The 14142-nt window shown below is 47.6% G+C and overlaps 1 protein-coding gene across 8 annotated transcripts in view; it reads right to left on the bottom strand.

The window, feature by feature from the left end:
* TFAP2B (transcription factor AP-2 beta) overlaps positions 1-14142 on the bottom strand; it is a 74006-nt gene that overhangs the window by 46848 nt on the left and 13016 nt on the right. For all 8 annotated transcript variants that reach the window (XR_009762094.1, XM_061622301.1, XM_061622302.1 and 5 more), the window contains one exon: positions 13383-13443. Coding sequence is in view for 7 of the 8 variants with exons in the window: in XM_061622301.1 (XP_061478285.1) it covers positions 13383-13443 (61 nt within the window). In the remaining variant the exon portion in view is untranslated. The remainder of the gene's footprint in view (positions 1-13382; positions 13444-14142) is intronic.

The raw sequence follows: 14142 nt of genomic DNA, 5'->3' as shown, positions 1-14142 counted from the left end.
CCAGTCGTTTCCGACTCTTAGGGCAGACCGGAGATTCGACTTCCTCCTTCCGTTGGACTCGAACTCGCTGCTTACCACTCTGCGCCACGGAGGTATGCATCTTAGGTATGCGAAAAGAACCAAATAGGACTTGCTCTTGCTACACTGCCAACACACAATTCACGTAAATCTCACAAGTCTACTCTAAACTTAACTTTTAGGTATATTCTTTCAGACCTCACTAGAAGTTACTTTCAACAATGTATTTACAACCAGTGACTTCCATTTATGTAAAAAATAAGGACCGGGATGACGTTCCCCTCCCCACCTCTCGAATCCGTCTCCATTTTACCACCAGCACCCTGCATTTTAAAAGCTATGGAATAGCCCTTGTGTCTTTCGGGACTTCTGAACGTCTTCCGTGATGAAAGAAGAAAATAAATATCAGATCAGAGAAAGGGTATAAACGTTAACACGAAACGAACAAAATCAAATCCGATCAAACACAGTGGAAGCGTCGCCTTCGGAATCTCGGCAAGATCCTGCCGCATTAGCTAGCTTTCCCTGGCCTTCTTCCTCTGCCAAAGTCCTGCAAGAGCCTCACCATGCTCCCTCCTTTTAAAAGTGGTGGCCTTCAGCCTGTCACCCAAAGCACCCTTATTCAATCCTTCGGATGGAGTTGCATCCTCACAACGATACTGCCCTCTGGCAGGGCAAGTTTATACAGGTTTCTCAGAAGCAAGTCTCACTACGGCCAATGGGTCTTGCTCCCTGGTAAGCGTATTTGGGGTCGCAGCCTTATTCTCAAAAGTGGGTCAAATTCCTTTGCGGACGACGTCCACCCCTTTTGTCAATCAAGAGAGATTTATCATAGGCATTGAGAGGTATGTAAAACTGAGTTCGCAGCTTCATAGATTTAGGTAGTTTCCGGCTTCAACGCATTTGCCAACGATCCATTCGGGAGAGGATGATCAATCCGAAGGATTCTGTGGTGAAGTAGGGCCGGCAGTACCCCCACCCCACGCCGCCCAGTCCAATCGAGTATACATGGCAGTCAGAGAGCCGAGATACTCTTCTGCCCCCCTGCCTTCAGCAGGACTTACTCAGGAGTAGAGAGAGGGCTTGGCTATCTCCAGAACTGCGACTAGGAGGACACTGCTGATCTCCCTGGAACGAAAGACTTCTATGAAGCCTCAGCCTATACATATTTACTCGGAAGCAAGTCCCACTGTCTTAATTCGGGCTTGTTACCAGAGAAGCATGCGCTGGATTTGCAGCCTCACCTGGAAGTTCAGCCCAAGTCAATGGAGCCTAAAGGTAAAGGTATCCCTGCACTTATAGTGCGAGTTGTTTCCAACTCTTAGGGTGACGTCTTGCGACGTTTACTAGGCAGACCGTATATATGAGGTGGGATTGCCAGTTCCTTCCCCAGCCTTTCTTTACCCCCCAGCATATGCCGGGTACTCGTTTTACCGACCACGGATGGATGGAAGGCTGAATGGACCTCGACCCCTTTTACCGGAGATTTGACTTCCTCCTTCCGTTGGAATCGAACTCTCCGCAGCCCAGCATCCGACTTCCTAAAGTGGCAAACCAGATGCCTCCTGGGACCAAACAGGGCTTCAAAGGACACACCTTCCTCCCCTGCCCCTATTTATCCCAGTGGCTGGATTTGGTTGGTGTTGGAAGTGGGACAAGAGCAAATCCTGTTTTGTTCTTTTGTTTATGTTCCAGAAGGGAGATAGAGTTAGGGTCCTCCAGATGGATAGGCTTGATTACCTTTACCTGCTATGCTCTGACTGACTTCCTTCCGGCTGTTAGACTGATATGTCTTAAGGGAAGCTTATCTGCCTCCTTCCGCCCTCTCTTCTCTTCTCGACTGTCCAAGATAGAGGAGATACTTTTGTCTCTGCTCTCTCTCTCCTAACCATGAGGGCAACTCCCAAATCTGGGCATTGCACCACCAACTTAGTTAGTTCGAACTAGGTATGCCTTTCCTATCTACTACGTATTTCTATAAATTAGCTTTTCTTATTTTACTAAGTCTTAAGTCTCAGTGATCTTATTGCAGGGTAAAAGCCTGCTTTCTTAGGTAAACGCACACACTGGCACACATGCATTTCAGACCACTGCTGTTCTCTGCTTGACAAATATACAAATTTACACAACAACAGTTGGGACAAATCTCCCGGCCAGGATTCTAACCCGCTCGGAGGTGGGAATCTACTTCCAAATCAACCTGTTGAGGTCGGAGCGCTACTCCTGCGGCCAACTGGGTGGTGGATCTGGATGCCAGAGTTTCTTCAAACCCATTCTCCGCATAAGTAGCCCATTCAGGCTGCAACCCCCTGTGCATACTTCCCTGGGAGTAAGCGCCATTGAACACACTGGGACTTACTTCGAAGTAAATATACATAGGATCGGGCTGGACACGAGGGGAACAAAACAAAACACACACACACTGTAAAAATCTCATCTCATCTGAGTTAGAAGTTACATTAGGAACCCTCGTTAAAATGAATGGAATTTGCCTCTAAGTGGATCCGTTTGGAATCTGGGTGTAAGGAACATTTATATAGATATTACTTGACTCTTTGGCCACTTGAATAATTAAAGCAAATATATTTCATTATAATTTCCATGCAGGGATCTTCTAGCAGGTTGTGCCTACGTGCTTCTTGCTGTTGATACAGGCCATTTGAAAGAAACAGCCCTTTCCTACACAGCGAAATGATTTGGGCAAATGTTTCCAAATACACCAAGTCTCTGCACAACCATATCCATTGCAATTTCATAGCTGCGGAGATGTGCGCTCTAATCTCCATTCCATCTTTTGTAAATTACCTAATTCTCCTTCTAAAAGCAGGCAGCGGGAGTAAGCCTCCCATGGAAGAAACTATAGGGATCGAGTTATCTAGATCTGTATAATTACTTTTACATTAAAACTATTGCCAGAGGTAATGCAATTTAGAGATTTCTGTTACTCAGGATACACAAGTTAGGTAAGTATACAAGAGCAGGGATGTAGGTGTCATAATGCTAAAGCAAATCACACCCTGAAGCTCATGATGTGTTTTAACATAAATGTCTCCTACAATTCTTTTCTGATCCAGGGGGATTTTATCTTGTTACTAACTGAGTTCTGCATGGTCATGATGTTATCTTTCAGGGCCTAGCCATGATGGCTATGTTCAACCTTTACTGTTTGAAGCAGTATGGCTTTGAACACCACGTGCTAGAGACCATAGGAGAGGAGAGTGCTCTTGCACCCAGGTCCTGCTTGTTGGCTTTCCATAGGCATCTGGATGGCTGTTGTGAGAACAGGCTGCCGAACTAGAGGGACCATTGGCCTGATCCAGCAGGGCACTTTTTATGTAAGTGCAAGCTAGTGAACCTATTTCCAGTGTTAGGACTCATCCCTGAAGCTTTTGAGTTAAATGCTGAGTGTCTCTGAGCATGGACAGAGTACAGTTTAATCCTTGCTAAGTCTGCATACAGTACTATGTACATCTGTTTACTTCAGTATACCCATTCGACTGATAGGTTTTACTTCCCAGAAAATATATAAGGATCGTTCTTCACCAGTAGCGTAGTGGCAAATTCAGAAGTGCTGGGTCCTTTCATGATAGTCACAGCTACATCTTTCACAGCCATGCCCCTTCTAAAATTATACAACTTTTAGAGATTAATCTGGCCTGATTTAAATACTGTTTTTTGCTTCTCTATCCATGTTAATGCCCTCTCCCACAACAATAGATGTCCCTAGGAGCTAATCAGCATGAAAGGGGAGTATGTTAGCTAGTGAGAAGAGTCTTCTCAGTAACTGACTCACCTCCTTTCATTCTGATTGGCTCCAATCAGCAGGAAAGGACAAGGAAACATGTTAGAAGACTCTTTTCAGTGGCAAACACATTCCCCTTTTGTGCTGATTGGATCACAGAATGTTGGAGACATAAGGACCCTGCTGAGACATGGCTTCCCCCCAAAGGAAAGGTTTTAAGAGCCCCTACACCCCAAACCACTACACCCCTGTCTCTTCACTTTATACTGAAGGAGGTGCTAGAATTCTGGACTGGTATAATTTCAAAGTGTTGGGGTGGGGGGCATTCTTGAATGCTTCTCAAAGTAATTCTACAGCTCTAGCACATCTGAGAGAAAGGTTTTGTCTAGCCCTCCCTCATAAGGGCTTCCATTAGTAAAGGTGTGTATGTGTACACACACACACCAAATAAGCAAGCTCTCCCCTACTCTGTTGTGAACGGGATCATTTCATCCTTGGCCACGGTTGTGGTACCTGGCAAGCAATACCTGCGTGGTCCCACGAAGTGGCTTCTGAAAATCAAACTGTCAGTGTCCGCCCTAGTCTCTCTCTCCCCCCCATTTTAAGATTATAACCTAGCTGGGTGCTGCTATTATTTCTCTCACACATTAGGGGCCGGGCGGCGGGCCCTCCTCCCTTCTTCTTTCCCTTTCCATTTCTCTGCAGCTTATCCACAGACGCGGGGGAGCCGCTTGATTTGCTGGTAATTATGAGCCACGACGCCGCTGCCTACGACAACGGGCGCTCGTAGGCGAGCGAGAGAGCTTTGAAACGACAGCAGGAAACGGCTGGGAAATGGAGCATGCAGCAACCCAGCGTGAAACTTTCCCTTCTTTACATGTTTACCATTTTCTCCGCATACATTAAGGCTGGGCGGGCAGAAAGACAAGAAACCTCGCTCCTATACAGCGGATAGCAAACGCAAAAAGGGCCATCGCCCAGCAACGCAGATCCCTCCCGAATACCTTGTCAAGTCCAGTTTTATGGTATTTCCAGACTGTTGCTGAGTATAGTTTTTAAAAATACATCGCACTCAATTAGGGCTGCAATCCCATATATGTAAGTGGATATTTTCTGGAGCAAGCCAGCAAGCCATAACCCATTTAGAGGAATCCCATTAAAATAAATTGGGGTAGCAAGTGGATTCTGTTTATTTATCTAGAAGGTTTATTAAAATCAGTTTGCGCCGAGTAAAGAGGGCGTTTTAATGAGCGCCTGCTTTTAAAGTCCCCCCCCTTTTTAATAAACATGCGTGGCGTGCAGGCCGATCCTGTGGGTTCCTACACAGAAGTAAGTCTGACGGTTTTCAGCTGCCAGTTAAGCATTCGAAGGGTACGTTGTGGCCCTTCGGTGTGTGGCACTCACATTTCTTTGAAGAAACTATTTAAGCAAGATCCAAAATCCAACTAAACCAGGGCTGGGTAGCCTGTAACCCTCCAGAGGTTGTGGGCTACATCTCCCATCAGCACTGTCCATTGGACATGCTGCAAGGAAGGTGGAAGTTGTAGTCCAACAATCTCTAGAGGGCCACAGGTTATCCAGCCCTGCTGTAGACGTTCTGAAAAAGCATCCCCTCTCTCTCACTCTCACTCTCTCTCTCTCACACACACACACTTCCAAGTCCGTTTACTTCCAAGTCAGTGCCCCCCTGGGCTTCTTCTAGAAGGAAAGGCCAGGTATTCATTTAATAAATAAATCTGCAAAAACAAATGTTTACTACATAAACCACTAAGGATACAGAGAAATTTATTTCCCAGTTTCATATTATTGTGCCTCCCCAAGGACTAAAAAGTATGTTTCACATTGAGGTTGACTACCAAGGCTTCAATCCCGTAAACTCATACTGATAAATCCATTTTAACTGAACGGAATCCTATTAATCCTACACACTCTCAAATTAACCTGGCTAGTTATTTCGATTCAAGCCGGTTTATGATTCCTTCCTAAAATACTACTTTGAAATATCGCACAGATTCCAATGGAACTGAACACCATGCAAAAGAAGGTCACAGCCTTCCATCGCTCAGCCACTGGAAGAAAAAGACCGAAAAGGACAAGAGATGACAGCTTTCTCGAGTTCAATGAGGCTATCGGACTCGGCTCCGCTCCTGCAGTGCCGTTGACGCGATAGTTAACATCGCCACAGATCTGAGTGAACATTGCCTGATGCAGCCAGTTGCTTCGGTCTGTCTCTTTACATTCCAGATTGAGATTTAGTTCCTCCCTTGTTTAGTAGGCTGGGAGTTGGTCTGCCCTTCTCTTGAGGGGTTGGAACTTCTTAGAGCGCGGTTTTAGGCAGGTGTGGGGCTTCTCCTGCAAATGTGTTTTAGGCAGGCCTCCAATCCACCCCCACCTCTGTGGCAGATCATCCCAAGTTATACGACTCTAGTGTTGGGGACCGAAAGCCAGGCCTTGCCCTTTCCACACGGGGTGAACCATGGCCTCATTTTGAAGGAAACGGTTGGGTGCGCCACATTCAATGTCTGCCGGGCAAAAGGGTTTAAGTTTTAACCCGCCATACCTGCACAGGTGCAGTCAAAAGTAGCTTTTCTCGAAGGAGTATACTTTCCAGGGATGCAGGGGAGGTATATTTCCTTCATCGTTCCTTGAAAAATAGTAGAGAGAGAAAAAGAGGGGGGGCTTCTTTCGTGATAGTCTTAACCAATGTTGATCTGATCACTCATCTACTCTTATACACAAGTTCCTCTCAGAATGGTTTAATAGTCCCTCTTCCCAGTGAACTCTGAGAAATGTAGCTCTGTGAGCGGAAAAGGAGCCTCCTAACAACTCTCAGCACCCTTCAGAAACTACACTTCCCAGAATTCTCTGGGGGAAGCCATGACTGTGTAAAGTGGAATAATAGTGGAATAAATGTACAGCAGAAGGCAACCCCCCACACACACATGGCTCAGGACTCCAGACAGACGATGTCCCCCTCTCTTTACTGCTCAAGTGACCGTGGGGGTGCATAATCAAAACGCCGCTTAATCGAGCCTTTTAGCCCCTTGTAGTATGTGCGGTTGAAAAACTGTTAGGTGTGGCGGGGCTTTCCCCAGTCTCACAATGCATCTTTCCGGCTGCTGGGAGGAATTCTATTCCCTACGCTCAGTTGCTAATCGGGAACCTTGCCAGGGCAGGGTTCACACATCCATTTTTCTCCAGCAGGGGAAAGCGTGTGTCCTGGCAGAAGGAACAGCGACACGACGGTCCAACAGATAACCAATTGACTAGCGTAGTTAACCCGGGTTAGTTACTCTTCTTAACCGCATGGAAGCCGGCAGTGCTAAGGACCCCCTAATCAGTAATAAACTCTGCTGGAAACAATTGCGTTTACATTAAAGTAATGATAGTTACAAGGCGTGTAAAAAGTTTATACTCAACGGTCAGGGTAGCTCACAGTTTGTTACAAAAGTGGCCTTCATTTCGACTGTACTCTGAGATATGTGAGTTAAGATCCTCTGTGGCGCAGAGTGGTAAGCAGCGGTAACGCAGCCGAAGCTCTGTTCACTGCCGGAGTTCGATTCCAAAGGAAGGAGGAAGTCGAATCTCCGGTAAAAGGGGTCGAGGTCCACTCAGCCTTCCATCCATCCGTGGTCGGTAAAATGAGTACCCGACATATGCTGGGGGGTAAAGAAAGGCCGGGGAAGGAACTGGCAATCCCACCCCATATATACGGTCTGCCTAGTAAACGTTGCAAGACGTCACCCTAAGAGTCGGAAACGACTGGCACTACAAGTGTAGGGACACCATTACCTTTTACCTGATATGTGAAGTGAGGATTCTAACCCGCATTTTGGCTGCAATCCAATACTTATCACCTCAGGAGGAAGCTCAGTTGGCTTCAGTGGAACTTACTCCCGGGGAAGTGTGTACTGGATTGCAGCCTCAATCTCAGAGGAGTGAGGGGGGGGGCTGCAATGAGTTCGCCAAACGTGCCTAGGCTCCCTGTAGTAAAAACTGCAGTCCTATCACCAGAACGCTGAGTTGCATCCCGACACTGCCAACCGTTACTTGGAAAGTGCTTTTGAGGATTTACTCCCGAGGAAGCCCGGGGAGGATTTGGCTGTCAACATGGCTGAACGCAATGGCATTCAAAGCCGCCTGGAAGGTGGCAACTCTCATTCAGGAGATCCGGCGTAACGCTTTCCGCCTCTAGACCTCAGTCCCGCGTGTAGCTGGGGCGGCGGCGGCCTCCCTCCGCCTGCCTTAATGGAAATACGAGTTAGGAATGATTTTTTAATGTCTCGTTGGATTTTTAGCCTGTTAATGTACCGCATCCCTCTCATTATTACTTTATTGATTGCTCATTGACCAGCCCCCTTCAAATCGTATTAACCACCCTCTGCCACTTTAGATGAGGAGCCGCTTCCCCCGCCCTCTTGTGCACGCAACAACGGAAAGCACCTTTCATTACATTCTCTCCCTCCCCCCCGCCCCGGCAATGGAGAGCCGGCTTGGCAGCTGAAGGCTGGCTCTAATGGGGCAGCTCAGAGGCGAGGGGCCACGGTCCCTGCCTATTGCATTAATAGCTCAAAGGGGGCTAATACAGAAAATTAGCCTTAAACGAGCTCTGGAGATCTCCAAATGAAAGAGCCATTTATCACGCTGGCTACCTCCACTCCACTCGTTTGCTCTCTCTACTGGGAACAACTCATTTCCTCTTAACTAAATTACCGCAGAAATGTCAGGCAGCCGAGATCGCAAACACAACGAGGGAGCGAGGGAGGGAGGCTGCGCCGCTCGCACATATTGTGTTTCTGCGACGGAGGCGAGCGCCTCAGCCCGGGAACGGAGAGAGAAGAGGGGAGGGTGGAATACAGACAACCCTTCTGTTGACTTCCGTTCCAGATAAGGAGACGCAGGGCGGAAGGGCGGAATAGAAGCCAACAATCACAAGAAGACACTCGAGGAAGACAAGCTTTAAGCCTGAGAAGGAAGAGCGGGTAAAATGAACAATTCGATCCAATGCACTTTTACTAAACTCCGTGGGGTTTACTCTCTAGCACAGCCTTTCCCAACCAGTGTGCCTCCAGATGTTGTTGGACCACAATTCCCATCTTTCCTGACCATTGGCAATGCTGGCTGAGGCTGATGGGAGTTGTGGTCCAACAACATCTGGAGGCACACTGGTTGGGAAAGGCTGCTCTAGTAAGTGCACTTAAGGCTCCAGTCCCTGTGAAAGCTGGGCTGGGCTGCAATCCTAATACACACTCTATTGAATTCAAGGAGGTTCACTCCCAGGTAAACGGGGTTAAGATTGTACCCTAAATCAATCAAACTAAAGGGACTTTCAGCCAAACTACTCATTGGTCTTTGGAGTCAATAATACACACAGGCGTGGGCAGCGCACAGAAATGAGGTTCGTCTTTTGTTGCTGCTGCTGCTGCTGCTGCTGCAAAAGGAACTAGACGTCAGCAAAAGAAACTGGCATCCAGATCCGAAAGGGGGGTTCCTGGGCCGCAGGTATAAGCTGCACGTGTGAACTGTCTGCGTCGAAACGGAACTGGGTGAGACGAGCCCTTTCATCTGCGAGGGCTTGTCATTCACCTGCAAGGCAGCGCGTCAGCATCCCGCAAGGGCGTGCCAACCTCCTCTCTCCATGGGGCCATTCCAATGGAAGTTGCCACCAACTCGATGTAGGCCGGAGTGAGGTGTTACGTGAATTTTTCTCTAGTTCAGCCTTTCCCAACCTTTGGGTCCCCAGCTGTTGCTGGACTACAATTCCTGTCCATTGGCCGTGCTGGCTAGGGCTGATGGGAGTTGTAGAAAGACGACAAGAAGGAAAGAAGCCGATATCCTGTCCGTCTTTCCTCTCCTCCCCCTCACATGAAGTCAAGAGGAAAGGGGGAGGGGAAGTGTGTCACACTGGGGCCAACGAGGCAATAAAAGATGACAGATATCGCCATTCCTTTCAGAGGCCTCGAAGATCAGAAGATGTAGGCGCTGAGGGATGAGCGGTCTGGCTTAATAATTTATCTTTGTGTCGCATCTCTGGTGGCAGTGGGATATTTTTGTCCTAGAGAAATGGGAACAGCTCTGTGGAATGAGGGAAGAGTCGCGCCAGGTTTCTATCCGTCCCCATTTAGTTGACAGGGCTGCTCTTGGAGGGGCTCCCTTCTTTCCCGTTGGGGTTCAGCCGGGAGGATGAGAACAGCCTTCTCCCCCACCCCAAACACGTCGCCCCCCCCCACCTTTTCCAGAATCTGCTTAAGTCGTCCGGCTCAGCGAGAAAGGAAAGCCACCCTTCTCCGGAAAGTTTCCATTGTAAGGCTTATTGCGAGGAAAACTGACATTCCCAGGGCTTTTGAAACGCACCTGTGTAGAAGAGGGGAGAAAATGATCGTCTACTCATTTGGTTTCAAAAGCGCTACACGCGTGACTTTCTTAGAGTAGTGGATGGAAGTCTGGACAGGGATGATAAACGCATTTATTTAGACATTTAAGTCCCACGGCTTTTAATGGGTCAGATATCCCAACAGGCCGACCCCCAACTTACTCCTAGATGTTTATTCGAAAAGGCAAAAGGAAAAGAGAGGCCAATGGGATTCGGTTCTAGGAGCGTCGGCCTACCATGCAAATAACATCCGCATGGAGTAAGCCCCATTGAACTCAATGAAGCTCACTTCTGAGCAGACCTGTGTAGGATTGCGCTATAACTGAAAATGCTGAGGATCGTGGTGTGTGCTATCAACAGCGAGATTAGTTAGACAAGCCTGTTCAACGATATGTATGTGGTGTGTGTGGGGGGCTGGATTCCTTAGGATTAAGCGAGACTGGGCGGATTACCGGGCAAAAGGCGGCCATAGAGGGAGAAGCCAACTGGTGTTCTCCAAACTCTGTGGGACTCCAACTCTCATAATCCCTGAATACTGACTATGTTGGGTGGGGCTGGTGGCAGCGCTACCCCTGCTAAATAACCTCATCCTTATTTTCCACCACCCTCCCAGATCGCCTTGGCGTAAACTGCAGTCCAAAACACACTTATCTGGGAGCAAGTCCCATTGAGTAGACATGTATTGGATTGCAGACGGTAGTTGCATTTGCTTCAGTCCCTTACAGCCGCGGCCCTAAATTGACTGATTTACTGCCGAAAGCTATACCCCGCCTTTCGATCAAATCTTCAGTTACTTTCCGCCCAAGCAGGCTTGTTAACATCCCACTGAACTCTGACTTCGGAACAAACTTAGGCTAACAGATCGGACTGTCCAGGAGTTCAGGGCGGGCACTCTTCACGATTCCAGGGGACCGAGGGGGCTCTATTCCAGCCAAGGGCAGAGGCCAGCGTAGGGAGGGCACATCGCAAGTTTCCTGCGCCCGGGAGCAACTCTCACCCAGGCGAGACAACGTTGCCGAAACTGGCCTGCAAGTTGGGCATCATTTAGCGGGGAAGTACCGAGAGAAATCTATGTACGCCCGTATGAGTTCCGCGGACAGAGACCATATCTACCGCACACCGCGCTCTCCGGCGAAATAAGCAGGCCGGCTGAAGAGCATTCGCACCTGAAAGCATTCGCACCGAAAGAAAAGTCACCATAAGTCGGAATCGACCTGAAGGCAGTACAGTTACAATTTACCAAGGCAGTAAGTATTCTATGGAAGATGACTGGGGAGCAGGTCCCCTCCCATTTTTGTGTGTGGGGGGCTTATTCCCATGTAAATGTTTACAGGTCATCCGCAGTAGATCCAGTAGGATTCAGTCGCACCGAATTCAGACTGACTGAGGAGTGTGCGCGCATGCCATGCATTGCCTTGTGATGAAAGCAGTAGAAATTACAGCGCCTGCAGCTCCGTTTCTGAGCCTCCGTATTACCCTGGGGCTACAAAGATCCGATTTTTTAAAAAAAGCCGCGCAATTCAGCCTTGAAATACATGTGAATACTTCATCCTGAACTCATTTGCTTAGTGAACAAGCTGCACCCCCGCCATTGCATTATGGGGGCAGTGCAGTGTCTGTGGATTTCAGTGAAAAGACCTCCAAGGTCAGTATCTAGGACGGCAGTCGCGCGGGTTGTTTGTGAGTTTTCTGCTAAGCGGGGGCGGGGCAAAGAAAGTCCTCGGAGAACTCTTGGAGAGTTTATTAGGAGTAAGAGGAGCCCCGACAATAGGGGCCGGCCTTTAGTAAGCGGAAAGGCCACTGCTATCATGCACAATCTTGCGCCGTTCAAAACTGGATCTAGAAATACTAACTACTTAGATAGTTAAAAGACAGCGCGCCCCTTTCTCGTCTTCGTTGAGTAAGGTCTGTTTAATGTCTATTGGCCTAGCGCGATGAGCGTCCCAGGCCTTCAAGAGTCTGTCAGAGAAATTCAAAGGGGGGGGCGGGGGGGGGGCGGGGAAAGCAGCTGCAATACGCCCAAAATGAGTTATTGTAATTACATTTAATTAGTTTAATTAGTTAATTATTTTGCTTACAGCTGTACAAGAGATTGCAACCATTTGTTAATATCACATTCCCGCTAACAGTATGGGGCGAAACTGTGCTTACCCTAAATCATGCGTGCGTGTGTAGATTTGTATTTTAATGGAGCATGTGTGATCCGTGACACGCCCTCCTCCACCCCGCATTTTTCCTAATGATAAGAGTGTGTGTCCAAGCTCTGGGAAAACACCTTACAAGCGAGCTAATGCCACACCCAATCCCGCGCACGTTTACTCGGGAATTGTCTCACTGGGTTCAATAGGGCAGCCGCCACCACCACTACCCCCAAGTTGTGTATAAGATTGCGGCTTTTAGGTCAAGCAGCACAGAATAAATATAACGGGAGGCCGGAATCCCAACTGCAAAGGACCCTGGGGATTTTCTTTTTAGAAACTCCATTGTTCTGTGTAAAAGAGTATTGTCAAAGACCCCGTGGCAGTTCCTCAGCTCGACTTTGCTTTTCTGAGTGGAGGAGTTCAATGGCAAGATTGGATTTCATTCCCGCACCGAGAGAAGTATCTCACTTAGAAGCAAGCTCCTTTCACGCCACTTAACATCACTATCCCCCAAACATTTGCCTGGAAAATAGTTCCACCAGTTTCAAAGACACAGCCAATCAACAGCCGGGGCTTATGAATCCTTACAGGGACGGTCCTCTCGATGACTACAGTGGGGTTCACTCCCAACTTAAAGTGCACAAGAATATAGCCCGAGGCTAGCATTTTTCCTAAATGTGCTTGGGAATAAGCCCCATTGCACAGTGAGACTGCTTCCTCCTTAGGCTCGTGAAGCACGTGTTCTGAGGATCACGGCTGCAGTTCCATGAGATGTACGTTTCCTTGCTTATAAATATCGTCACCCAGGCAGGACAAGAGAAGCTTACTTCAAACCTCCTTTTTCAAATAAAATAAAATAAAACCTGTCTTTATTCGTCTCTCCATGCCTCCTGTTCGTTTCTACCAAACAAACCTGTTTGTTTTGGTCTTCGACATTAAGCGCGCAACTCAGTCCTATCCACGTTTACACCTGAGTAAGCCCCTCTGGAACAAGTGGAATGTACCGCCAAGAAAACAAGATTAGGATATTCGTGCTGACTTGGAAAGAGTGTCAATTGTCCCCAAACTCTGAAAACACACACACGCACTACTGAAATGTTTTTCATACCTTTTTTGATGACAGACTGGTCCAACAAGTTCATGCCGCTGTTATTGGCATCTTCTACTGACTATGAATACAAAAAAGAGGGGGGAATCACTATTCAAATTGACTGGCTCTCAGAATAGAACGTACACGTACACATAAACATATCCACACACACACACACACGATATCACGCCCGCCCAGGATCTGGAATTCCTGTTATTACCATTTATATTAATTCACTAGGGAAAGGAAGGTGCTTCTTATTAAGTGGACATGGAAATGAAGCGCTCCCAAATTAGACGATCTAGTAGTAAGGTGCAAAACATCTGGACTCCCCCCCCTTTTGTTAAAAAAGCCAAACAAAGCATCAATAATACACCGACTTCATTCCCTCAAGCTTTCATAGTAGTCCTTTATTTGCCCTAGCCAGACAGTAAAAAAATCACAAATGCGACAAATCCACTGTACTGAGGCTTCATTTCTGTGCATGTTTAGGTGGAAGAAAGACCTCCTGAAAATGCTTGCTCCCCTCTTACCCCTGTTTACTCTGAAGTACATCCCGCTGTGTTCAACAGGGGTTCATTCTCACGAAACAAGAACCAGAGAGTTCGGTTTTCCTCGCTTTGTTAGAAAGAAGGCAAAAGAGGTCGCACTTTCTCATAATTCAAAAATCGTTGATTTACTACGTTCTGTGTACACCGATTTAGGCAACCGGACCTTAGATGTGTTTATTTAGAAGCAAGCGTTACAGAACCCAATCTAGCTTACTTCCAAGTAAGCA

Source organism: Rhineura floridana, chromosome 4, assembly GCF_030035675.1.
Source record: "Rhineura floridana isolate rRhiFlo1 chromosome 4, rRhiFlo1.hap2, whole genome shotgun sequence".
Lineage (NCBI taxonomy): Eukaryota > Metazoa > Chordata > Lepidosauria > Squamata > Rhineuridae > Rhineura > Rhineura floridana.
This window is presented reverse-complemented; position numbering and strand designations above follow the sequence as displayed.